Source organism: Botryllus schlosseri, chromosome 14, assembly GCF_051294905.1.
Source record: "Botryllus schlosseri isolate E-star chromosome 14, Bs_hap1, whole genome shotgun sequence".
In the NCBI taxonomy this organism is placed as follows: domain Eukaryota; kingdom Metazoa; phylum Chordata; class Ascidiacea; order Stolidobranchia; family Styelidae; genus Botryllus; species Botryllus schlosseri.
Window position 1 is genome coordinate 18338633 of NC_137249.1, and position 27643 is coordinate 18366275.

The window sequence follows — 27643 nt, forward strand, 5'->3', positions numbered from 1 at the left end:
TAGCCTGACAATTTAATCAGTGAATGGCTACAATCTGGGAAAAAAAGTTATTTTAGAACAGCACTAGTGGTCACTGTTGGTTTTCAAATATAACACTGACACAGTAAATTCCTACTAAAGTACAGGAAGAAGTAGTGATATCGAAGTGAGGAAATTACGTACACTGTTACTTAGAGGCGGACTTAGTCAAAAATCGCTGTCAGTATATAGCACTAATAGACAAAACCTAATTGGGTACTATGAAAAAGAACTAGTACTTCGATACCGTCCAGATGTAGGCTTTTTAGTTGTTTTTTTCACGTCCTAGCCCGGCAATGGCTGTGAAGCTGAAGGTTTTGAAATGCGATTGTAATGGGATGTGATGTCTTCTGAATATCGGCTGAATATCTCGGGGTTATTGGTGAAGGTGTTGGTGATCGGCTTTATCGGTATCGGTGTAAAAATCTGTTATCGATCATGCTCGTGTCATGACTCACGACGTCGAGAAAACACCTGCTCTCATGTGAAGTTCATTTTCATAAAGAATATCATTGAGATGCTTGCTAAGTTCTTAAGCAGGATTGCAGCATGCGGCTTTTACTCACCAGAATGTATGACAGTGAAATTTAATTGACAGGAAAATCATTGTGCTCAATTGTTTTCAAGGCTGTGCCATATACTCGATTTTTCCACTCCCAATGTTCGGACAAGCTGTACGCTTCTACCGGGTTCAGTTTTGACCCACTAAAAATAAACAAGACTTATATCTTTTCCTCTGCAGCTCAACAAACCCTCCACCTCCAGAAAGAAATCAGGATGTTTTGTACGACCAGCTCATGGGTGACCTTTTATCCGGTTGGGACATGGTGGCAGAACATCCGCTGCCCACGGAGCCCACTGGGCCATCTCAGGTGACGGCAGAGCGATCTCCTGCAGAGCCATCGCTGCTACGTGCAGAGCCAACGCCGTTGCGTGCGGAGCCATCACCAGTGCGTGCAGAGCGATCTCCTGTAGAGCCATCGCCGCTATGTGCAGAGCTAACGCCGTTGCGTGCAGAGCCCTCTCCTGCAGAGCCATCGCCAGTGCGTGCAGAGCCATCGCTTCTACTTGCAGAGCCAACGCCGTTTCTTGCTGAGCCAGCTTCAGCGGCAGGGCCGCCGCTGCCCGCATTGGATGGGCACAAGATAAAAAAAAAACAGAGGTGACGGCTATTGTAGATTACAGTAACTTAAGGCAATTTAGAGTTTTCTATCGCAATGGTTTTCAACCGGTGATCAGCGAAGCATTTTCAGGGGGCCCACGAAGCATTTGCAACATGATTCACAGCCTATTTCAAAGCTAGTGAAATAATAAGACAGTTTCGCTTCATACCTGCTAAAACGTCTGGACTCACAGCAATTGGATGGCCTTGTCAGAAGAATATCCTATATCCTGTGCAAACTCATATCAATTGCCAATGGGGTTGCAAAAATTTACATTTGAAGTTGTCGGTCTTAGCAAATCAGTGATCACTTATTGAAATGAAAACTCTCTACTTTTTGCAACACTTGACCTAAAATATACTTGGTGCGCCTGTGACGGTCCGAAAGGGTTCCGCCAAGACAAAAGGTTGAGAAGCACTGCTGTATGGGTTCAATTGCCGTGATGCAGCAGCTACTACATATGATTTTCTTGACAATTTCTCTCGTAAAAGTGATGCTGACTCCTCACAGAACTGCTGACTTTTGTAAATCCTACAAAAATCTAATAGATAGCCCAAACTTTGTATCATATGTTTTGTATGGTTTGATAAGGCCAGTCGAATTTCCGATGATTCCTGATCAAAAAACAGTACCTAAACTATAATTAGCATTTCAACTTTTACTGACGCTGAGTATATAATTAACGTCGGCGAAGTAATAATCTCTCACTACTCGGCCTGAATCATTAGAAATATTACTTACCTCCGAATCATCATCAATTGTCATCATCATCCAGCCTTGCCATTGGTAGTTTCGAGTACGCCATCCCTGATGTTCCTGGTCGGTTTGCATTTAACCTGTGTATCAACAAACAGGGTTCGAAAGGGTTGTCCCAGAAAGGAACCTGCGGTGTCCGTGGATGTTCCAAAAGTTTCACAAATCCAATGCGCAAAGCCAAGTCGCAAACGCAAGGGCACTCCTATTGAGGAGCCTGCGCCATCTGCGAAAAGGACAAAGTCTTCACGGGCCAAGCGCCAAGTGACCAATCCGAAGCACAAATGCCCGAGTCCGCACAAGAGACCTCATTCGCCAAGTCGCAAACGCAAGGGCACTCCTATCGAGGAACCTGCGTCATCTGCGAAAAGGGCCAAGCGCCAAGTCGCCAATCCAAAGCGCAAATGCCCAAGTCCGCACAAGCGGCCTCATACAAAACCAGGAAATCCAAGGTGAGAATGTTAAAAAATTTATGCTGGGCCTCGTAACAGCAGCATTTCACGCCTAACTGGAATATGGCACAACAGTATCAAATTATGGTTGCTCGAATTATAGATATTTGCCGGTAGATGTAGTCATGTGGGAATACATTGCTTCACTGTGCAATATATTTTTTTAATTGAAATAATTGTTCATTTATATGTTTTCTTTCGCTCAAGGCTTTCGATGCACAATGGGATGTCATCAACAGATAGTAGGATATCGGAATGACCAGTTACGGTGTCCTTATCTTAATACTTCTACCAAGCTAATTGGTCGACGGTCAACTAACTGCTGAGTTTTTGAGTAGCTTTTGGATGTTTTACTGTTTGACTTTAGGTTCAGTTTCGATATATTGACTGATGGGTTGTATATAAAAATACTAAAAGCATATGGTAGGGGTGTCAAACCTGTGGTAGTACCTTGTCTCCCTAGTCATTAGCCCCGATATCGATTCTTTAGTTGCATAAAAGCGTTGTCACGTAACATGTGCAGTTCATGGTTCAAACTAAATTAAAAGTAAAGATCATGATGTTTTGTTACATTTTATTTCTTCAATGAAATATTGCTTCTTTTGAAATAACCATGATCATCGCCCGTGTTAGACAGTGCAGCGTTGTGCTGACATAAAGTTTTAGAAGCGTGATTGCTAAACATGTGTGTCCTATTTTGTCACGATATTGCACTCTTGCGGCCCGTGCCCGCTATGAAATTTGAAATGAGTGCCAGCTGCCCGTTTGCTGTTTCCTCCTGGTCTATATACTCGATGGATGCTTAGATTGCTTACGTTTTCGATTAAATCTCATTGTACCACAATGCACTTTGTTACCTATCACATTTTCTCAATTATGGTCAGAGTCAGTTCGCCAGTAATATTTTCTTTGGTATTTGTTATTCCTTGATTGTTTTGCTTATCGGATTTATGGGAGAAGTTGAAGGACTGAATCTTCTTTTACAGAAAACCGTCGAAAGTTGGTAAATTAAACCCGAACACCATCATTGAAAAATTGCCAGGTAAGTCTTCAACTGTGATTCAACAGCTTGTTAATTGACCAAAACCAATATAAATAATTTTAATGGAAAACTAAAACATGATAGCCTAATGAATATTTTAACAAATCAGCGGGACTCCTGCTGTTCCTCTTCAGATACCAGTTCATAAATGAGAGGCTTCGCCTGAGAAAGTCACACCGTATTGTTTTTTGAAGCACAACGCTATGATACAAATTCTTTGATTGCAAATGAGCTTTAAAATGTTGGAAATAGAATTGGCATTTCAGACAGACTGGTCCAGTGGGGAATTCAGGGGTTTCTGGTGTGAAACAGACACACTAATAAGGAAATACATGCAATATATAAATGGTGCAGAACAGTTGAAACTTATTCTTATTCATAAGCGGTGAACTCTAATTTTTCCTGGGTATGGGGGATTGATGACGGCACAAAGAACTAGTGTCATAATGCGTCAGAGTTCATATTCTTATTCATAGGCGGTCAACTGTAATTGTCCCTGAGATCGATGACGTCATAAAGGGCTAGCGTCAGAATTCGCAAATGAGCCGACTCGCAAGCGTTCAATATCACCTGTCACTTGTATATGGTGACAAAATTATGATAGTATTAAGCAGGCGCGTAGCAAGCCGGCCGCTTGCTGAATTGAATGAATTCATTAAAATTTACCAAGGTAGCATAAGTTCATTATAATTATGTACACGCTCCAATGCCGATAATACATCGATCGGGTCAGCATCCTTGTGCAACGAACTCGTACGTATGTTATATAAATACACCACACATCACGCTACCATAAGATTACTAGCGAGTCCAACTGTGTAGTTAATTAGAGAGCTCGCAATCTCCCGCAACATATTCGCCAACACACGCGCCAAACATCAGGAGATTATAATGACTCCGCCTCGAGAACAAACGAATACGCATCTTTGGCGACGGCTAACGCGTGATATCATCACAGACTCTTCGCGCTAATTGACAACTCGCTTCACGCAAATCAGCCACAGCAAAAGGGTATAAATTGGCATCACCGGAATCATAATAAGCAATATTGGCCTGATGTAAAATGACCATAGATGTCATAACGGCATAAGTGTCGGATTGAAATAAATTATTAGCACGAATAAACTGCAAGCAGTATACAGAAAGAATTGATCAATTTAGATATCGCTGAAATTACATTCTAGTGGTAAACGATACAACATTCGTATTGCATTGTAAGACGCATGTTGATACGAGTTTCCGGTCATCAATATGACCATGTCAGTATATAGGCTAGAGCGCGGACATACATATATAGGCCTACCACTAGATTTACACAACAACACGACTTTGAAATCTAATCAATTTTCTTCTAGCACAGTGGTTCGCAACGGTGGCGATATCAAACAGCAGTGGGCAATTTTGAGAAGCAGGGGGGGTATGATATATTTAACTAGCCGGTAACTGGAAACCGGCACAAAATAAACGTTGAAAACGGATTATTCTAGAACTAATGCGAAAGTTGACTAAAAAACGTCAACTCGCCGCAAACTCCTCAGATAGCGGGATTTTCAGAGATCTCCGCAAAAGTTCACCTTTTTTATTTGCATCTTTTTAGTCAATTTACTAGCGACAGCTGTATCAATTCCCGGTTATGTATCTCCTCTTTAAAGGATCAGAAAATATAGGGAGCGATAAATATATGCCAAGCTAGATATGGAAGTGACGAATCGAAAAAGGTTTTGAACCACTGTTATAGCATATATTTTTGATAATGTTCCTATAGATGATCGGGTAAATTTCCGGATTTGCAGCGAAAATAATTAGGCTCATACGTCTTGTGAATTCAATTATTTTTCTTTCAGCTCCTACTATTCCAGCACCAACTGAAGCCGGACCTCGTCGGAGTCAGAGGATGAAGCTACCGGTGCAACAAGGCGTTCGATATAGCTTCATATATTCGTAAGTGGATAAATTCGTGGGGTTGTTCAGTTCATAAAGAAGTTTTGTCGATTTGATGATGAATAATATTGATAGAATATTTGAATTGCTTCTTGGAGGTAGCAAACTTCAATAGCCTATACAATTGAATAGTGCTGGAGAACTCATGAAATTCCCCGTTGGCAATCATTTGTTAGATGAACCTGTCTGTAGAGCTTCTTGGAGGTACAGAACTTCGATATGCACTTGAATAGTATACCCATATTGAAATGAACCCAAATATTTTAGACTGACACTCGTCATGGATTATCGTCGGCAACTAGTAGAGAATTGCAAAGACCATTGCGTATCAACAATGGTATCTCGAATATGACGTCACCAGCATGAAATTTATGTTTTTTCCAATTCTCTACTAGTTGCTTACGCCCCATGACGAGCGTCATCCGAAAATAATCGGGTTCATTTGAATATGAATAGACTATTCAATTGTATATTGAAGTTCTCTACCTCCAAGAAATTCTAGAATTATATCAAGTTGCAAGGTTGTAACCAACTCACAAGGCTCCGAGTCACAAGTCAATCACACTTCTGTAGTTTTGTCTTGTGTCAAGTTTAGGCATTTTCGATAGACCACCCAATCTAGTCCAAGTCATAACATTGATTGCTGCGTTTGAGTTGAAGTCCACTTTTTAAAACTCTGCAATTTTATCGAATAGTTTGCATTTATAATGCATTATTTTCCTCCCTTTCAACAGTTACCAGTATCAATACCTAAGTGTTGGAGGTTTATCTAGGCTCTTCGCCATATAATTTGTGTTAGTGGTGTCTTATAAAAGCCTAGAAGTGGGCCGTGCTTCAAGTCGGCAATTATGGAATCAAATATAAGGAAAATGTTATGAAGATAGCAGTCGACAACGCCATGAATACCACAAACAGACGAACCAATAGACGAAACACCAGTGGCGTAATTACTTTATTATTCTTCGAAATTACAATGGAACATCCGTCTTGGCCGTTTGAGTCTCGAGTCATATGACTTGTTCCGACTCATGCGTGATGTTGAGTCGGAGTCATTTCCGTATTTTGAGACAATAAGTCGAGTCCTTTTAACGCTGACGAGTAGTCGATAAAATTTGAAATTAAGATTGGGCCTCCGTCACACTTATCTTCTTTTTGTGTCGTTGTAGCTCTGACTTTGACGAGCATGGCTTCAGGAAAGTCACCGGGATCCTGAAAGTTAGCGATCGAGGTATGCTGACTCAGTGCCAGGTTTGAGTCGAAGAATTTATGTTAATCTTTTTTCAGATGACGCCGCTCTCCGGGCAGCCACCGTCGTGTCGAAGAAACGGATTAAAAGAAGAGTGACCGCAGCCGCCCATAAAGGTGCCGTCATTTTTCAACTCTTTCACGGTCATCCTTTAGAATGTGGATTCCCGACCTTCCTATGCCTCAACCCCAAATTTCGATTTGAAAATGAACTGCCAGCCCACTTTCAATTTGATGCACCGATTCTTGAATCTGCGCTTCTCAAACTTTTTCGGCTCCTGGTACATCAGAAAATGTATAAAACTCACCTGGCACACTTACAAGAAAGTTGCTGAATCAATATTTCCACGTTTAAATGTAATGGTTATCCTTGTCTATGTGAACATATATATAGGCTGGCGATAGAAACGAGGTTGCATTTTTGCGACCCGCAGCCCGATGCTGACCTGGAAATCATCCTACTAACCAGCCATGCCATGATAGGGCAGTACTTCGAGAAATTTACTTTACGTGAAATAAGGATTAGTTATTCGGCTGTGTCAAGAGTATTCTCTTAACACTCGGAATTTCTGTTAACACACGACTCGGACAACTAGATAATTCTAGTTGCCTAATTAGACTAAATTAGATTAAAATGCCAGTAATCGAATTCTAATACAATTCAAAAAATGTTCCTTTGCTTTAATTCTAATTTTAATCTAGTTTGTTAAATGTTTGAATTCTGTAATTTTGATTCTGATCTGACTCATTGTTTTTCTGATAATGGCTCTTTGTTCGGGGCATTTTGCTGCAAGTTCAGAATATCCAGGGTTGTAATGACTCGAGTCACGATTTTCTGATGACTCGACTTGACTCGAGTCATATTCTCAAAATACGGAAATGACTCGACTCGACACAAGTCAATAGGTGTATTGACTCGACTTTACGTATGACTCGAACCAAGTCATATGACTCGAGACGAAGACGGCCAATAGCGACGTTTCATTGTAATTTCAAAGAGTAGTAAAGTATAACCCCCCTATTGGGAGTTCATCTATTGGTACTGATACTTGAAAATGCGACCAGAAACTATTGAAAGAGAGGAAAATTAGTATATCATAAATGTCAACCATTCGATATGACAGTTATAACAGTGGGTTTAACAAGACTTTATCTGGAAACTGAGCAGTCAACACAATGGCTTGGACTTGGACTCGAGTCATAATACCATGACTAGGACTCGAACCTCTGCTCGATGACTTAGACTCGGACTTGACTCGGTGGCGAAATAAAAATGACTCGAGTCAAAACTAAAAAAGTGAGATTCACTTGTGACTCGGAGCCTTGTGACTAGGTTACAACCCTGGGAATATCCCACTTGTGCAGTGAAGGCCAGTTCCAAACCGCCATTGCATTGCTTCCACCAAAAATGTCATAGTAGGTATTGTGACGAATAATTGCCATACTAGCACTGCTTGGAGTGCCAACATGGTCTACAATATTTCTCTAGAACCTTCATAGTCGCCAAGCGTCACCTATATTGCCCACTGAGTATTTCTGCCCCTTGAAAATCAAAATCGCCCATAAGGAGTGATTCAAGTGCTGAAATATAAATTGAGTAATAATTGACACTCTGTAATTTATATTTGGAAACATCGAATGAATATGTTGTGAATGAAAATCGGCTTGCTGTGTTCCACATCCTATATAATGTGCTTTATGCATGTTGATTGAGTAATTTAATTCAGGAGAGAAGACCTGCCAGCGCTCAGGATCAGGCAGCAAGATCATAGAAGATCATGGCGATACCGGGTTAGTGGTGGTTGAAATATCATGATTTTCAAGTCCTATTTTTGTCTGGTCAATTTCAATGCAATATTGCCTATCATTGCCTTGCTAGTTTCAAAGTAGCTGGTACCTTGTTCATGACGCCACACCGAGGCCAGCATTTTCTAGGGAATTCCAAATTGTTGATGCGTATGTTGCTAGTTCGTTCAATATTATAGGATAATAATGAAATAAAATTTTCATATTGTTAATTTATTCATGAACTTTTCGACTGACCTTCATTAGTGGCACTCGTCAGTAATACAGTTGATGGAATATGAAATTGAGGAAATGTTTAGCCCGTGTGACATGATGATGTCAGAACAGACATGCACTAAAGAGTGTGATACGGTAGACAAAGAGCTTTTCGTGAATGAATTACCAGTATGAACTTATTGTTTTGTTTTATTCTCAAGCTCTGTACCCTGAATGGCTTGTTCAAATATGGTTGGATTATGAAAGGTTCCCATTTATTTGAATTGCATAAATTGAGAAGTCGTGAATCAATATTTTGCAAATCATGCCTCATTTATATTAATCGACGCTGTGTCATGCTGCAAAATGAACTACGTGAGTAACAATTGAACATTGTTGATAGTCCGATATAATTCAACAGTACGCATGCAGCCAAGATTCAACACAAAACAAATGTCTATCACTACTCAGCTTGAATCATTAGAAATAATACTCTACTCCAGAGCATTGTCATCATCATCCAGCCCTGCCATCGGTAGTTTTGAATACTTTATCCCTCACGTTTATGATCGGTTTGCTTTAACCTTCAGATCAACCAACAGGGTTCGGGAGGGTAAAGTTGCCAAGCCAAGTCGCGTGAGCACAGGCAAAACTCAGCGCAAGCGGCCTAATCGCTCAAAACAGGAAAATCCAAGGTGAGAGAGTGGTTGAGAAATTTTTGCTGGACATCGTAACGGCAGCATTTGGCGCCTGAATGGAATATGGCCCGACAGTATCAATTTCTGATTGCTCTAATTATAGATATTTGCAGGTAGAGGTGGGAATACATCGCTTAGCTGTGTAATAATTTTTTTATTTGTAACTGATCGTTCTCTTATTTTTTCCTTCGCTCAAGGTGCTCAATGCACAATGGGATGTCGTCAGCGGATATAAAGATGTGGAAATGACTAGTTATGGTGTCCTAATCCTAATACTTTTACAAACTACCAATTTAGTTGGTTGACGGTCTACTAACTGCTGGTTTTTTGATTGATTTTGTGCTGTTTGACTTTTCGTTCAGTGTCGATGAATTAACTGGAGGGCTGTATATAAAAATACTAAAAGCCTACGATAGGGGTGTTCAATCTGTGGCAGGTTCTGCGAAGGTCGCAGAAATCAATTGTGCCAAGTTTTGGAAACCACTGATGATTATTATCAACATATTCGTCTACATCAGTACTGATCATCATGTGTTTTGAGATTTTAGAAGACCTTTTAGAAAAGCGTTTTGAAATACTGAAATAGATTTGTTTTACAACAACACTATTACCCAGTAAGCTGAACTGGCTTCGCCTGTGGTCGCTGAATTCCATGGAGGGAGAATCAGCTGATATGAATGATCTTATTCTATTGCCTTGGCATGAAATGTTCGAGACACTGCCAATTCGAGCACACTTAGCAGTTCGAACACAGCTCAGGACGTCCCTACAATATCAAGCTTTATGAGGGGTCAATCTTTTAATGACAGCACTTTGTCTCGTTAGCCCCGATATCGATTCTTTAGTTTTGAAAATGTGGTATTGCTGCCTGTTTTTTGTTGGCCACTCTAATCTACATACTTGGTGGAAGCTTACATTCTCACAAATTGCAGCTGCTGCTCGAGTAAATTTCATAGCATCACATTTACTCAATGTAACGCCGGAGTCAGTTCCCCAGCAGCATTTGTTATAACTTGTTTTTTTCTCCCAAGATTTACGCGAAAATTGAAAGACTACATCTTATTTTACAGCAAACCGACAAATCGTGGAATGATTGTGGAAAAATGGCCGGGTAAGTCTTGAACAGTGCATTGACAGCTTGTTAATAGACCAAAATCAATATAATATAATTTTACTGGAAAACTCGAACATGATACTGATAATTTTGGGGGCCATCTTCAACAGTTGGTTTATAAAATAAGCTACAAAGTGTAAAATGTCCAATGATAAATTCAGTATCTCCGACGCCAACAAAATGCACAAAATTAACAAATATTTGACCTAACAGTAAAATCTCAACCTGTCAAAACTACCCGCCTTAGCCATCGCACATATTTATATGCCTTGAGAAAGGATAATGATGCTATATAATGATAGTTTCATCACTCTCTACAAAGGAAAATGATGCGAGGTTGATATTTACTGATTGATCTGCTAAACTAGAGGGGGCAATTCATGGGTTTCTGGTGTGAAACAGATACAATTGTAAAGTATTACATATAAATGGTGCAGAACAGTTGAAACTTACCAGTAGGCTATAATATATACTGCGGGATTTAGAGCTTATTGTCTCTGTTGATCTGTATTAGAAGCGTAGCTAACCAAATATCTTGGGATTCAGGCTGTACTTGAATACTTAACTCGAGAAGCTGTTCCTTGGGTGAAGTTCTTCGTAACAGATATATACTCAATACAATGGTTTATTCAGAACGTTGTACAGTAGTTTGCGTATAGAGTCTCATAATCATAGTAAAAGGTAGTCTCTAACACGTGTTACATACACTTATATAGAGTCTCCGGACATCACAACAAGAAGTAGTTTCTTATTCGAGACATAGCGGAATATCATGGGCGAGTGATCACAGCTGGATAGCTACAATACTCATTCATGGTGGTGCAATACCACTGGTGACCCCTATCAATTCATGCGCTCTTACCTTTCATCACTTGGTCCTAACTAATCAGAGTCAACTCGCCACAAACTATCCTCGGACACCGTGATTTTCAGAGATCGCAGCGGAATTGCTGTTTTAGGCAATTCACCAGCAATCAAAGGTAGCTGTATAAATCCCTGTTATCATGTCCGGTTTGTTGAATCATAAAAGATATGTCGATATTGATAAGGGTGTCTAAAAAAGTTGGAAAGCACTGCTCCAGCATTTATTGTGGATAATGTTTTATTAGATGATTCGGTAAATTTCTAAATTTGGATAGGAAAAGATTAGGTTAATACGTCTTGTGAATTCAACTCTTTTTTTGTTAGTCCCGACGGTTCCAGCGCCAACTGAAGCCGGACCTCGTCGGAGTCCGAGGATGAAGCTACCGGTGCAGCAAGGCGTGCATTATGGCTTCACATATTCGTAAGTGCATAAATTCGTGGCGTTGCTCAGTTCACAAAGAAGTTTTGTCGAATTGATAATGAATAATGATGATAGAATATTTTAAGAGATTCTTGGAGGTACAGAACTTCAATATACATTTGAATAATCCACTCGTATTGTAATGAACCCGAATATTTTTGACTGACACTCGTCAGGTATAATCCTGAGCAACTAGTAGTAAATTGGAGTAACCAATGCATATCAACAGATGTATCACACAATATTACGTCACCAGCCTGAAATTTCAAATAAAAGAGCATTCAATGTATTATAACAAAACAGTACCATTCATATTTCACATATTTCGTTATAATCTGTTATGACGTCACTAGCATGAAATTTCGAATAGGAGAGCATTCAATTTACTATATGAAAATTATACAAAAAACAGTGCATTGAACGCTATCATATTCAAAATTTTATGCTGGTGACCAGACATGGGGCGATTACTTCATGAATGTAATCGATTGCGATTACGATTACTTCTGAATGACGCGATTACGATTACAGCAAAATCAGGAAGTAGTCGATTACGATTACATTGGAAAAGTAATCACGATTACTCACGATTACATTTATTTTGCATCTTAGAAGTTATATCGGAAGACAATATATGGATTGCGCTGAAAAAACTTAATGAGATAACAAACTTCCTTTAAAAAAAGATGCGTCATTTGCTTGTTACGTCATAATGTACCAATTGCCCCTTTTTATAGAGGTCGATTTATCGCACCCAATGATTTGTATTCTTGCCAGGTCCATAACCGCCGCCCCCAAATTTCCCAATAGGGTGAGGAGCGATATCAAAGGGGACTCAAAAGTATTTCGTAAACCAACGTAAATTATCGAGTCTTTTCGAGAGATTTAATCAACTTGAAAATTCTCTCTGGACAGCTTGATTTTGAAATGCATACGTCTCCCCCTAAAAAAGCATACATAATTTATAGTAGGGTTGCATTTAAAACAAATGGTTGTTTAAAACATGTTTTAAACGGTGTTTGAAAAACAAAGGCTTCAAAAAAAACTACGGACAATTACCATCCGATTTGGCCGACGTACATCGATACGGGATGGTTGGAACCCGCAAAATAGTCTGTTCAACAGTTAAAGTCCTGATATTTCGTCAAAGGAACTATATTTACCCTATATTTTTAATTGTCAATCTCAATCCACTAGGACAGTGGACGGGAACATATGGCTCGCGAGCCATATATGGCTCTTTGGGGTATAAGATATGGCTCTTTGACAGATTTTTAATTTTCTACTTAATTTTATCGATATTGCAGCAACTTGGCAACTTGTTAGTAAATTTTCTTAACGGCCACAATAATTATTCTGGTGGCAGCATAAACAATTAAACATGTATTTGAGAGGCAAGACAGTGACTTATCCAGGGTCAAGGGCTCGGACCCCTTTACAAAGTCCTTACATTTAAGTTGCTGTAGCCATAAACTAAAGTAATTATAACAAGATACCGAACGTTATCATTATAAATTACATGCTCTCAGCTCTACAGGTAAATCTGACCATAGGGGCTGAGAGAGGATTAGAAATTAATAGTAATATAATGCAATTACCAATAATATTGACGTAATTCAGTCTTCAACTTGAAATACCTCCATATGCGGCCAAAGATCAACGTTTGGACTGAGGAAGAATTGCTGTTTAGGTCCAGATTCTAGCTATGACCCAGGCTAACATGGTATAGAAGCCATGGCCATGGCGGCACGTCCCAATGTTGAGTATAGAATTGTGAAATAAAGATTGACGCCCGTTCCAAGTAAAGTCATATGAGAATAAGATAATGTACTGCAAGCTGCCGTTAAGAGAAACGACAAAGACGGCTTGGTTAAGATACATATCACCAGATGTTGATTTTTACTGCTTCGTTATGGAAACCGTAATGTTTTATTTGGCGAGTACAAAATTTCAAATCTTTGTCCGGCCTTACTGCTCGCCAAGTAGCAACGGTCAAACTGCGTTTAACTAAGCATAGCCAAACATCAATACATAAGTTACTATTTTAAACTAGGCAGAATGGAGATTAATTATCCTGCGGCGAGGGAGTGGCGTGTGGAACGTGTTGATAACCTGATATACAGCACGACGCCACGGCGGGTGTTCTTACAATGACACTGATGTAGGCTGCGTACATCGACTATCAAGCAAAGCTAATAGGCTACTTCTGATGTAATAATGAGCAATAGCATTTGGGAATCAGACGTGTGTGCTATCACGAACTTGGTATAATATCTCTTCCTCATTCACGAATGTTCAGTTTATATCATATGGTCCTTGTACAAATAAAAAGTAATCGTTCTTTCACTAAGAAATCGATTAGATATGGGAAGTAGTCGATTACAATTACGATTACTTCGGAATTTTTTCGAATGTAATCGATTGCGATTACGATTACTTGAAAATGCTGTAATCGTCGTAATCGATTACGATTACTAATCGCGATTACCCCATGTCTGCTGGTGACGTCATATTTTGCGATACGATTGTTGATATACAATGTTATTTCCAATTCTCTACTAGTTGCTGACTATTACCCCTGATGAGTGTTATCCAAAAGTGTTCGGGTTCATTTCATTATGAATATACTACTCAATTGTATATTAAATTTCTGCGCCTCCATGAAGCTCATCAATTATATCAAGCAGCATGGTTGTAACCAAGTCCCAAGTGAATCACACGTCTGTAGTTTTGATCCGATTCAAGTCTAGGCATTTTCAATGCACCACCGAGTCAAGTCCAAGTCATAACATTGACGGCTCGGTTTAGAGTTGAAGTTTTTTTAAATCATATAGTTCGCATCTATAATTTACTTATTTTCTCGTCACTTTGAACAGTTTCTTGTCGCCTTTTTCGACTACTAGTGACCTATGTGTTCAAGGTTTATCTAGGCTCCTCCTCGCCATATCATCCATGTAAGTGATGGTTTATAAAAGCCTAGAAGTGTGACGTGCACTAAGTCGGCAGTTACGGAATCTGAAATAAGGAAAATGGGCCGGCTCTAAATGACCATTGTAGTCGACAAACTCCATGAATACCGCTCACGAACAAACAAAACCAATAGGTGCCCTTTTCATGTTCCAGTAGCAACTGACAAAACACCAGTGGTGTGGATACTTTACTATTCTTCTAAGTTACAATGGAGCGTAGATCTTGGCCGTCTGCGTCTCTAATCATATGACCTGTTCCTAGTCATGGCAATGACTGCAGTCCATTCATTTTGGTATTTTGAGACAATGAGTCGAGTCATTACAACCCTGTCGAGTGGCCGGTAAATATTGAAAAAAGGATTTTACTGCGTCACACTTATCTTCTTTTTGTGTCATTGCAGCACTGAATTCGACGAGCATGGCTTCAGAAAAGTCACCGGGGTTTGGAAAGCGACCGATCCAGGTATGCCGACTCAGAGCCCTGTAGGATTCGAAGCGTCAATTCATATCTATTTTTTTTCAGACAGTGCCGCACGTAGGGCCGCTACTGTTTGGATCTAGGAAAAGGAACAGAAGAAAAGCGAGCACAGCCGATCCTGAAGGTACTGTCAATTTTTCAACTTTTCGCCGTTGATAATTTTGAACGGGTTTTCCCGACCTTCGCAACGCCAAATTTTGATTTTTAAAATGTACTGCGAGCCCACTATACATTTGGCGCGCCGATTGCCTGAATTATGGTGGGCACCTATGTCCTGTCCAGACTCACATCCCAAATTTGAACAGGCGAATAAACATGCTGTAGGGCAGTTTGAAAAAATCGATTTTTTTTCCAAATCTTGCTTGTTAGGCATGCAAATCGCCAAGTTGCCAAAGAAATCAATGCTTACCAAATTTGAATCAATTTCAACCGGTAATAGCGAAGCCATTAGAGTAATAAAATTTTGAATCTCTTGTAAAATATTTGTCATCAATGCTATTTTTTCAAATCCAAAACTTTTCTTCTACCTGTTGGAATTTTGCCAAAATTGGTATACATCTCTTTTTTAGACAACTTTACCATTTCATGGGGTGACCAGTAACATTGAAAAAAAAATTATATGGACTTGAGTCAAAGGCGAGTAATGGAATCCAAAATTCACGATAAATCTGCCGATTGATTAATCCCTATATCTAAAAGTAAGCTTTTCGGTAGTATTCGGCAGACTTTAGAATCCTTGAATGACAACCCAAATATTTGGGTGTAGCGTAATGTAATGGCTTGGCAGTGTTTTCTTCTCACAGATATGATGCTGACAGATTCCGTCCTTTTCCTGAATGTTTTATTCTGCCCGCTGTATATTTTTCCATGGTGTATTGTAGGCCTTACATTGTTGGGTAGCGAAGGCCAACAACCGATTGGGATTGTTATGATAAGTAGCATTGTGATGTGCGTATTCTGGTAATCAGAGCTATAAAGGCGACACTCACATCTCGCTACTTGGATGGGGGACCGAAATTAGTTAGTAAATGAAGATGTTTATTGTAAAAAGTGGTTCTTAACCAGGCTCACCAAGGCCAGGTTGATGAGCTCTGCTTGAGGTTAAGACAAAAACTCAATTCATACATATCATTCGTGCTGGCACACCCGTATTGGCCATCAATTTGACGCAATCTGTGGTTGGATTAGGACCGTTGCGGTGATATGTAGTGTACATTGGCGTACGTTCTGTGGCTCTAAATCTAAACCCTGTCTTTGGCAATTTCCGATTCCATATCCTATTTTTTGTCATTTGCGGTTACGTTTTGCGTTTCTATCAACCAATATGATGCTACATTCTAAGGCAGGGGTGGGTAACATCTCAGATCACTGGTAAGGCTGGGCAAAGTCAAGTACCCGAGTTATTCGATTCTGAATCACGTATTATGCTTCGAGTCGAGTATCACTCCTTATGATGTCACATCAGAATGTAATATGTACCTTTTGTGCCACCACAAAGAATATTAAAGATGCTTTTGGTATTTATTCGGCCCTACCAATTTATTGCGCTTTGTGACAATGTTGTGGGAGGACCATGAGCTCAGAATTCTTTTCCAGCAACGGTTGTAGCTTTGTGCTATATATTTGTATACTGCGATGCGCCCGATCAAGGTTTCAAGGCTTCTACAGTGAAAAATAGTATCAAAACCACATGAAATAACTTTCATTGGCGAGGAGTGTATAATTTCATTACTCGGAGAAAACATCTTTTGCTACTCAGCTCTTATCATTATAATAATAACTCGATTCAGATTCGACTGCTCGAATCATTGTGACCGGCTATACTTGCAGGCCGCATTCATCTTCGGAATTCATTCGCAGGCCGTATTATGCTATGATCGAAATTAAAATTCCAGACGCAAGCTTTTATTTGATTTCACTGTAACCTCATAGATATATATTAGAACGATTTGAATATTGCAGCAGCATGAACAAGAAGCGCTCGGGAAATTACAGCAGCACGCTGAAGTACGACAAGATGACTGTTCGCGCATCCACGGCAAACGCCGGTTCTGGAACTCATCCAAAGGTACGTACACTTGCACATCTAAGGCTCTCCACTGCACCAGGATCAGCTCAAAACTGGGCACAGCGATATTTATCACACGGTTCTGTTTGGATCGCAGCATTAAGTGGCACGTTTCATTGTAGCGCTTTCCGTCGAGAGTGCCAAGCGTGTGTCAGGCCTGGTTCATCAGACTATAGTCGGTGCTCCTCTGAGGAGCCTGAATGCACGACATAGCCATGAGTCAACCAAGGTGTCATTCCACTTTCGTTGTTGCATGGATGAATGGCAGTGTGCTGTACTGTGCAATCATGTCTTTCAGGTATCTCATGGGTATAACTTCAACTCATATCAATTTGAATCATCTATTACATGGCAAATGTTATGTTCCATATAGGCTAAGTGATTCAGCTATTCATTAAAGTCAGTTTCAGCAACTTTGCATAACATCTAAAACGGATATCATGTTGTTATTACAGGCGCGAGTACCGTACTCGCGTAACTTACACATCCATCTGTGCAGTATTAGCACTGGCGTCAAGTCACTTCTACAAGACCAAACTCCGTGATAATGGTCTAGTTCAGAGGCCTAAAACTCGAATGTGCTTGCGGGTCAGGCTTCTAGTTTTTGACGCCGCGGGCCGCAGCCTCAATAGGGGTATTCATTGTCTTTTCACATATTTGATGGGATGATATTGTTCGATTGAAAATGAGCCGACCTTGCAGACTGACATTCAACACACACTGTCAAAATGTGATTTACTATTTTAGCAATTCAGGCCTGAAAAAATTACATTTACAAATGTAATGTTTGATTGAAATTGTTGTTATACATGTTTAGAGCAATAAGGAGAAAAGAGGACGTGTGTTGCCTACGAGCGTTGATTCAGAATGAAATGCAAAGGTACAAAAACACAAATAAGAACACAATACAAGATAAACAGAAGTGGGCTAATGATATAGGCTGCAGACATTTTTCGCTACCTAATTGGCAGCACTTTTACTTGACAAGGGCCTCGATATTGGGCTTGAACTTGTCCACAGAAATGAATCTCAGAATTGTTCAGAAATGTTCATCTGTGATGCACGACCTTCACAGAGTCTTGTTGATATTCATGAATGAAAAAAATTGCTCACATACACATGTACATCCCAACATTGCAATAGTTCTTGCAGAAGCAGATACTTACTTCAGAAACCTTTCATGTGAAAGGAACATGTAGAATTCTGGAATCCTACCTCGGCATACTTTTGCCTCGGGATATTATCACATTGAAGCTCCTCTAACTCCATTTGCAATTCATCAGTTACACTGTCAATTGCCACAGCAAATTGCGTTGAAAAAAGTCAAAATTGCATTTCTGATACTTCAAATTCAGCAAAGCGCACTCAAATTGCTGAAGTATATTGGACAACAAATCTGTAGTCTTTCATGCATTCGGCTTCAATTTTTCCTAAAGACTTCAGAGTTGAGAAATGAGCCAAATTCTCCTCACACAACTGCTTCATCCATAAACGTATTTTGACTTTGATAGATTTCACATGATCATACATCTGTGTAACAAACTGTTTTTTACCTTGAAGCTACAAGTTCTATTCATTCAAATGATGTGTAATATCTGTTAGGAAAGCGAGATTGAATTGGAAAGTGGAATCAGTAAACGAAGGAACAGCCTTTTTTCATTTTCATGAACAAAGCGATTTCATTTCTGAGTTCAAAGAAACCCTTCAAAACATTTCCACGACTCAACCATCTTACTTCAGTATGATAACGTAGGTCTCCATACTCAAGAGTCCATTTCTGCAAAATATGATTTAAACTGTTGGTGGTTCAACTCCCAAGACTGTATAAAGTTCACTGTGTTAACTATGACATTCATCACTTCCTTCATTGTCAGACTTTTACTGCAAATGGTTTGTCGGTGCACAATACAGTGTATACTAGCGAAGTTATTCGTCTGGGATTCATGACTGTCCAGTTTGTTTTTCACAAAACCAACTACACCCACATTGTCTCTTAGTGTTTTTATTCCAAGTATGCAAAAAGTATCAACGAATACGTAATAAAAATAGATAAATGTAAAGTATAGGAAATTATGAAACTTGGGAAGCGGTTCTATTTGGCAAGATGACGTTCATCTTGGGTTTTGTTTAGCACAAGGTGTGGTAGGTGACCTTTCGTTGGTTCTGGGTGTGGTCGTCAATCCAATGCTTTCTTATTTCCTCCTTTTGCAGTGGTTTCAGAAGATTTGCTTATAACATTTTGATATCTTTGTTAACTTCACTTTATTTACCAAAATTTGTTTGCGGGGCTTGTGTGGGGGTATTTTCTTTATTGGTTGTTCAACGGAAGGATAAATGTGCATGCAATATACGTTATGACAGAAAACGAAAATAGGAAAATTGCGAGTTTTGGAAAAGGTTTGCGTAATGGTGTAGCTTTATGTTATGATAATAATGTATATAATTACGTCTGGAAAACGATATTTGCTCGCGCGTGCGTTTTCTTCCTCTTCGTCCTCTATCCCATTGCTGTCTTGCTTCCTGTATGTTTGGGTGTAGCGATGTTCGTAGACTGTGTAGACTCATTTTAATTCCCTAATTGCCAAAGGCCTACTGATACAAACATTTTGCTGTTCAAAGATGTTTTGTGAGGGATTGTAGAAAAAAAGTTGGATGAGCAAGGTCAATCACGGTGACTTCGAAATGTTTACAAAAATCCATATCCTCCTGTGATATACGTAACCATTTTTCCATAATAGCTTCAAGACAAGCTGCTAGATAGAAATGACCAGGCTTGACGTTATATGTACATTAAAAAATTGTTTGTCAATTTTGGTGCCATATCTGTACCGATTATACCCAAATGTGTAGTCGGAAGCGTTACGTGTTATTGTTACATTCGCCACAACCTATATTTGTGGAAATGGATTTTCGGTACTCGTTCATATCAAATCGAAGGCCCGGGTTTTCAAGACACTACCACGTATTTCAAGAAATGCAGTTGCAGCATTCGCTTTGAAATAATAATAGTCAGTCCAATTTCTACATGAATAGTATGATCTTATTTTCAAAAAAAGTCATTTTGTTGCTCTATATCACCAAGCCTACAGTTATCATTTGCACAAAACAAATGACGATTGCACGATAATTGAGCCAAATTTAAACTAAAACTTCGTGGGGGTCCGCCAGGGTCCGTGAAGATCCGGAAGGGGTCTGCGAAGACAAAACAGTTGAGAAGCACTGATCTACGTGGAAGATCAAAACAGAGCGGTTTTATAATTTTGCCGACAATTCCCTTAATTTTTCATGAAAACTAGTAGGGAGCTACATCTGTCTTCATAGTCATAGAAATATGCTTACTTGTGCTGCAGTAGCTCCGCCAGCTTCCTCCAATCGCTCTCTTAGTTCTTCAAGCTCGCGAGATAAATCAGCTCTTTGCTTCTCAATCTTGGCTCTGGCTGCTCTTTCGGCTTCCAGCTCCTCTTCAAGCTCTTCGATACGCGCTTGCAATTCTTTGATTTTCTTCTGGAGTTGCATCACCAGCGCTTGTTCATCTTCAAGCTTGGTTGCGAGCTGGCTGTATTCTAATTCCTGTTTTGTCAACTTCTCTTCTAGGCGTTGTTTGTCGTTTTCAAGATCCATGACAGTTTCCTGGGTAAGTCGTAGATCGCCTTCGAGCTTCCTTTTGGTACGTTCCAGGTCCATGCGCAGTTTCTTCTCTTGCTCCAAGGAAGCTTCAAGCTATGAAGTATAAAGAGAAGTATTTTCTCCAAATTCGCTGTTGACTAATCATAGAGGCAGCGGTCACCGGCCATGTCGGCCATTCCGGCAGATGCTCGAATCAGTTTAGCCATGCTCGCACCTACTAGCTTCGCCGCCTCCCTTGTGCTCGGTTTACTCAAAGTGGGTCGAGCTTGACCCCGCGTAGGCATGATGGCAGCGAACTGCACATCCGGTTCGGTCTCGGGCACTGCCACTTCAGGGATTACAGGCGGGGTATGTACCCCCAGCACTTTTCGCCTTCGATCTCCGGACTAACCCACCTTCGACTTCGGATTTCGCGGGGTATTCTTCCCATCCCAGGAGCTCCGACCTGTGGGCGGGTGCGAGTACTTAGACGGGCGGCCACTTATTCGGGTATTGCGTGGCGGCATAGCACTCCATCCTGGCCCCCCGCAGGCTCCACGGCATATACCCCTTTAGGACAAGTTTCACCCCAACTCTCAACCGGTTCATCTCCGGCGGGGCTGCAAGCCCTCCAGCCTAGAGTCGTTCGGCCGGAGGCAGACAGGGACACAGGAGTCTCAGGCCCCCGATCAGGTGGTCGGGGCCAGTACAGCTGGGTATTGGGGGCACCCATGAGGGTCCTCGCACCAACCCTCAGCCAGCACCCGGCAAGACAAGTCCCGCCAGCCCTCCGCCTTAGGGGGCTTCAACGGTAGTTCGAGTTTACATGTTTCATAGACTAGCATGGTAGCCTACGATCCCACACCAGCACCCCAGAGTCTGTTCCTACCTCCGGGCCCACTCGGGGAGCACCCCCTTTAAAGCCCGGCGCATTGCACCCCGCCCGCTCGGCCGACAAAGGGTTACGGAGGTTTGTTTCGAGAGTGAGTCGAGGCTCCCAGAGACCGTGCCGTCCTACACCTTGCCACATGGATCGTCGCGCTTCCATCGTGTGCGCATGTTGGGTGCGGACCACTCTGCCGGGGTGTCTAGCACGCTGCAGAGTTATGACGGGCAAGCCGCCGTGGGGACCGAGGGATCTTTCAGGCTTGTCGGTCAGGTTGATAGGGAGAACCCAAACTCCTTCGGGCGCCATCTTCTCCACCACTGGAGCGATCTCTGCGGATTTTTGGAGCGTATAGTCGCGACGGTTTCACCGTTACCACCTCGGCCACCCCATGTGGGTGCTCCGGTTGGGTGGGACGATCATCTCCGTGGTGAGCAAGTTCGCCACGGGACGAAAGTAGAGGGCTACTTCCACTGTCGGACCTAGAGTCGTTCGGTCCACCTTAGGCGTCCGTTCCCGATGCCTCACGCCATCGGGGAGGGCTCTGCTGGCCCTGACTTCTGTGTGCCGGGTACCTCGGCCTTCCAAGAGTTTGGGAGGTTTGCTCTGGTAAACGAGGGGAAATGTGGAGTCGAAGGGTGCCCCACCCCCATGAGGGGCGGCTACCATGACGACGCCAGTTATTGTTTGAGTTTCAGGTTGCACATGGTGACCTATTCGGACTTCTACACGCCGATGCCGATAACCCACCTCGTCACACCGCCGTTCCGGTCCCCTGAAGCCCGTGCCCGGGGTCGGTCATAGTCCTGCCACCAGCCATAACCAGTCATACTCCAGCACTCTCACAGCGCCGATGCGTCCCTAGCAGCGCTAGGCCCGATACCTCGCGATACCGAGAAGAAACTTCTGATTCCCTCACCTCCGTCTATGCTTACCTGCCCGCACCCAAGGGGGCCTTCACCCGGAATGTCTTCCCGTACGGAACCGGTTTACGACCATCCAGTTGGTCTCGCTAAGCGCGCGCAGCACGGCCACGACCAGCGTCCTGTTCGTGATCCCGAGTCGCTTCAAGTCGCACACGGAGTCGGCCGACCAGCATCCCCGCCACGAGAGCGTTGCTGAGGTCACCCGCACCGAGGGTCTTCCGGTCCTCCCCCGGGTCCATTTAAGGATACCCGGCTTGTCGTACTTGGCAACCTTTCTCTGGTGCGCGGCACTCAGGGAAGTGATGCCGAAGTCCGAAACAACCTGGACGTCAACTATCCACGCTACTCGGCCGTCCTTCTTCCAGCAGATGAGGTCAGGGATATGCAGTCCGCTGGGCAGGCGGATGCGGGGTTCCGTAACCGTCCGAAACCCGGACCTCTTGATTGTCTCGGTCAAAATCTTCTGGACCGCGTTATGACGCTTTATGCGAAGGTGATAACTCTCAGGGCAGGTCTGGCTTATATGAGACAGAGTCTCCCGGCGTCCGCTGGACCTACACCCAAGGGCAGGGCACCCCGGGTCCACCTCACTTCGTCCCCTGGCGCCTCTCGCACGGGATTTAACCAAGTTACCACGGATCTTGATAGCTTCGATGAACCCGCGACCGCTGAGTAACTTGATGCCGTCCGTTAACCATCGGTGAACCGCAGGAACCTCATCCGCCTCCGCCAGGCCCCTACCATCCACTGACTGGTGGAGCGCTCTGGCGTACTCCGACTTCTCGTCGGCCAAGGCATCGACCCCAATCCCTTGAACCTTAGGCTGACCAAGCCTCGTAAGCACTCTGGACACGAACCGACCATGTCCAAGCGCACTCACCAAAGGTTCGCTGGAGTCCTTCATCCGGGTAAGACGAGCTTTCTGTAAGAGGACCAGGCGAGACGCCAGGGAGGGCACTCCGAGACCACCATCAGTTACGTCGGCATGAATGAAGGCCACCGTCGTGTCCTTCGGAAGATGGAGCCATTTCCTCACACACCCCCGTATTTCGATGTCATATGTCGCCAACATCCCGTGCGTGAGCCTTCCTATGGAGCTACCGTAGATCAGCTTGGGTATCAGATGGTTGCGTAACAAGTATAGCCGCTGTTGGGGCTTTAGGGGGGCCTCGGCCAGCTCCCGGAGACCCCGGCAGAGAGTATCCCGTAGGGGTGCCCGACAGCCACCCGCGCCCACTGTCAGCCCCAGGTAACGGAAGCCCTCGTCCGGACCCAGTGAAGGGACCGGCGCTCCAGAAATCCGCAACGCAGCAGCAACACCTACACAACTCCGCTTCCCGTCCGCACGGATAAGCAGGGACCTGCATTTAGCCGCATTCGCTTCCAGGCCGGTCGGAGCAAGGGCGCCGAAGAATCGCTTCAACTGCGCGCACATACCCATCTCGGTCTCAGTCACTAGCGCGACGTCATCAGCGAACCCTAATGCACTGACCAAGTGACCCTCAACGGTCGGACCAATAGGCTCGAGACTACACAAGGCCTCGTCGATCACCGCGTTGAACAACACCGGCGATAGGGGGTCGCCCTGCCGAACACCTCGCGTGACGACAACGCGCTCCCCGTACAGATCAGTCGTTGCCCCCTCATAGCAACTACTTATGTACTCCACGAGGGGCTCAAGAACTCCCATCCGTCTAGCCGCCCTTAGAATGCTGTCGTGCTTGACGGAATCGAACGCCTTTCTCAGGTCGAGGAAGACGACACACAGGTTGGACCCCTTGGCCATTGCCTGAGTGATCATCGCGTCAAGCAGCGTCACATTTTCCGCGCAGCCGTCAGTAGGAAGAAAGGCCCGCTGCATGGGATTAAGTTTAAAGCTCATGCTGAGACGTTTAGCCAATCACTTGTGGAACACCCGGACTAGCACCAGACCGATGGTAATCGGCCGGTACTCGCCGGGCGACTTTGGGTCATTGACTTTCGGAACCAACACGGTTCGGGCTGAGCGGAGCGGCAAAGGCAGGGCACGGTTTAGGATCCACAGGTTGAATAGTTTCACAAGGTAGTTGACGGATAGCTTCTTGACGCATCCGAGTGTCATCCCGTCCGGGCCTGGTGCCGAAGGGCGAGAGTTTCGCAAAGCATGGGTCACCTCCTCTGCTGTCACCCCGGATAACAGATCCCAGTCGATAGGCCCTTTCGGGGTCGTCTGTCTATTATCAGCTCCAGCCTCAACACTCATTATCCTGCGCCAGAAGGCGATCATCTCTGATCGGGACGGTTGCCCCAGGGCCCCCGAACTCCGCCAACTGCCCCCAGGACCAAGCCTGCACACGACTTCCTAGACTTGGCGTACAACCGTTGTACTACCGCGTACCTATCCCTCCGTAGGGATCGCTCCGATCGGAATCCCTCCCGTGGGGCCTTCCTATTAGTCCAGGAGTTCGATGGCATGCTAATCCCGAGGTGTTCCACTAAATCACCCGCGTGCGCCGTAAGTGCTTCCGCCAGGGTCGCATCCAGGGAACGTTCAGCAATTAACTGATCCAGGAAGCCTTCCCCTCCAGGGTCCAAGGGGTCCGAGGGATCCCAAGGCTCCAGCGGGGATAGGGTCTCACGTAGACGTTCGTCCCAGATATCTCGAGCTTCGGCCGACCTGTACTGGCTTTGGGATTCACTGTCTCCTATCACCCGACTAGACGAGACCATTGTCGCCCCGGCCGCGGGGTCTTCGGGTTCCGGTCCATTTGCCGCCCCGGAGCCCGTGGATGTTGGGATCCCGCCGCCCACGGGATCAAGGTGTTCAAGCCCCTCGGCCGTGCTGTACACCCCGGGGTGCTCGGGCCCATTTGCCGCTCCCGATTCCCCTCGCACAGTCGCCCCTTCCTCAAGGGGGCTAGGATGGCTCGGCCCATTGGCCGCACCGTGCCGATCCGAACTTGCGGGCCCTTGCTGAAGGGGCCCTTGGGGGATAGGTCCATTAGCCGCATCCTTCCCCGCTGGGTTAGGGTCAGTCTGTCCTGCCACCGAGCTGTTGGCCGCCTCGGATTCTAACCGCAGCACAAGTTCTCTGTACTTTTTATTCTTACGATGACATCGGATGGCCTCGATGCTCCGTCAAAATTGAGCGCTCTCTCAAAGATTTTGTAGTCAATCTTCCTGCCGGAAGTTTTAAGGTGCAACTCCGCCCCCGCCAAAAGTCGCTCCTCCTCACGGCACCACTGCCTCCTTTTGGTCGCGATCTTCGCAATCGCTTCGGCCGCAAACGTCACCGAGTGGCTCCGCTTGCGGTGTTGCCCTCTGCCTTGGGGCGAACTGAATGACCGGTCGCAGGTCCCGCACGGGAATCCAGACCGAGATCCATCCCCTGGGGTACAGCTCCCTGGAGTCTCGTCGGCCATTTCTAAACTTCTGGATTCTTGCTGTACTTCCTCTTTGCTGAACTTCCGCTTTCTCGTCGTGAATAAACTCTCAGACACAGAACAACTAGCTAGAGCACTGTAAAAGAGAGAACATACGGTAAGTATCGGGCGTCAATCGACAATCGGCGGGGGAACAGCCATCTGTCGCCAGGGGCCCGCACCAGTGGAGCCGAGGACCCACCCCTTGCGGACCTTTCGCAGTGGGTGGGGCGCATCGGGACCAGGTCGGCCCCTAGGGGCAGATAGGTTAGGGGAGGTCTCCGGGGTTTTGGGTCATAGACCTACCACTCCTTCGACTAACGGGCGTTCCAGGCGGCGCCTTACCTTCCGCAACAGTGAACCAGTGATTAGCCGGGACTCAAGCCAAATGGTAGGGACTGCTAGGCAGAGGAACTACCCGTATTTAAGCAATAGGTTGCTAAGGGGGGCTTTCCAAAGGCCCTACCTTCGGGTCCTAACACCAAGTGTTAGAGGACGGGCCTAGAGGCGTTCGGCCTATCCTAAGTATTCAAGACGTCCCCGTCCTTCCGCATCAGTGAACCAGGTGTTAGCCGGAACGCAAGCCGTCGGTGGGGATTTCGGGACTTCGACCTAGAGTCGTTCGGTCTTAGTCAGAGGGGACATCGCACCTAGAGGCGTTTGGTGTCAGTCTCCCCCTCAGTTGATCTCGCTTCGCCATCGGACCTAGAGTCGTTCGGTCCGATCTCCAATACGCAAGTCATCCCCGTCCTTCCGCATCAGTGAACCAGGAGTTAGCCGGAACGCAAGCCGTCGGTAGGGGTTTCGGACTTCGACCTAGAGTCGTTCGGTCTCAGTCTGAGGGGACACCGCACTTAGAGGCGTTCGGTTGCGGTGCCCCTAGAGTTAGTCTCGTTCGCCGCCGGATCTAGAGGCGTTTTGGTCCGGCTGTGGATGGTCCACTACTCGCAGCGAGCATGGAACCCCAGACCGACTTACGCCGGCCTCCGCGGCTATCAGCATGCCCTAAGAGAGTCATAGTCACTCCCACCGTTTACCCGTGCTTGGTTGAATTTCTTCACTTTGACATTCAGAGCACTGGGCAGAAATCACGTAGCGTCAACACCGGGTTGCGACCGTCGCTACGCTTTGTTTTAATTAAACAGTCGGATTCCCCGGGTCCGTACCAGCTCTAAGTCGGCCGTTTGACGCCGGCCGAGGCGGGTCGCGAGACCCGCGCAGCCGCGGCGGTCCGCGGGCAGGGCGTCGGCGCAGGTCCGGGCTCGCCCAGTCCGGCCGGCGCCCGCATCGCGGCCCGACCGACCCGGCCCTCAGAGCCAATCCTTTTCCCGAAGTTACGGATCTGATTTGCCGACTTCCCTTGCCTACATTGTTCCGTCGGCCAGAGGCTGTTCACCTTGGAGACCTGCTGCGGATATGGGTACGACCCCGCGCGAGAATCAAACCGTCTCCCTCGGATTTTCACGGGCCGACGCGAGCTCGCCGGACGCCGCGAGAAACGCGACGCTTTACGGAGCCTCCGACCCTATCTCCGGGCGAACCGATTCCAGGGCCTCCGCTCCTTACCAAGAAAAGATAACTCTTCCCGGGACTCGCG

The 27643-nt window shown here is 44.5% G+C and overlaps 2 protein-coding genes across 2 annotated transcripts; both read left to right on the plus strand.

The window, feature by feature from the left end:
* Positions 1–1991: 1991 nt before the first annotated feature.
* On the plus strand, positions 1992–5923 carry LOC145455952 (uncharacterized). The gene is made up of 3 exons (XM_080333983.1): positions 1992–2386; positions 3373–3428; positions 5273–5923. The coding sequence occupies exons 1-3, from the start codon at positions 1992–1994 to the stop codon at positions 5371–5373; spliced, it is 552 nt and encodes a 183-aa protein (XP_080190109.1). The 3' UTR covers positions 5374–5923.
* Positions 5924–6243: 320 nt separating this feature from the next.
* LOC145455953 (uncharacterized) lies at positions 6244–27207 on the plus strand. Its single transcript, XM_080333984.1, has 10 exons — positions 6244–6312; positions 6590–6731; positions 8342–8405; positions 9206–9310; positions 10384–10424; positions 11616–11712; positions 15083–15144; positions 15205–15283; positions 17122–22290; positions 27046–27207. Exons 1-8 carry the CDS (start codon positions 6244–6246, stop codon positions 15240–15242), a joined length of 618 nt encoding a protein of 205 aa, XP_080190110.1. The 3' UTR covers positions 15243–15283; positions 17122–22290; positions 27046–27207.
* Positions 27208–27643: the final 436 nt, after the last annotated feature.

Excerpts from the sequence above, each read along its gene's own strand:
- LOC145455953 (XM_080333984.1), top strand. The coding sequence starts at position 6,244 with ATGAAGATAGCAGTCGACAACGCCATGAATACCACAAACAGACGAACC. Across the intron at positions 11,713-15,082 it reads CATTATGGCTTCACATATTC|CACTGAATTCGACGAGCATG; the intron begins GTAAGTGCATAA and ends GTGTCATTGCAG. Across the intron at positions 15,145-15,204 it reads TTGGAAAGCGACCGATCCAG|ACAGTGCCGCACGTAGGGCC; the intron begins GTATGCCGACTC and ends ATTTTTTTTCAG.
- LOC145455952 (XM_080333983.1), top strand. The coding sequence starts at position 1,992 with ATGTTCCTGGTCGGTTTGCATTTAACCTGTGTATCAACAAACAGGGTT. Across the intron at positions 2,387-3,372 it reads ACAAAACCAGGAAATCCAAG|AAAACCGTCGAAAGTTGGTA; the intron begins GTGAGAATGTTA and ends CTTCTTTTACAG. Across the intron at positions 3,429-5,272 it reads CATCATTGAAAAATTGCCAG|CTCCTACTATTCCAGCACCA; the intron begins GTAAGTCTTCAA and ends TTTTTCTTTCAG.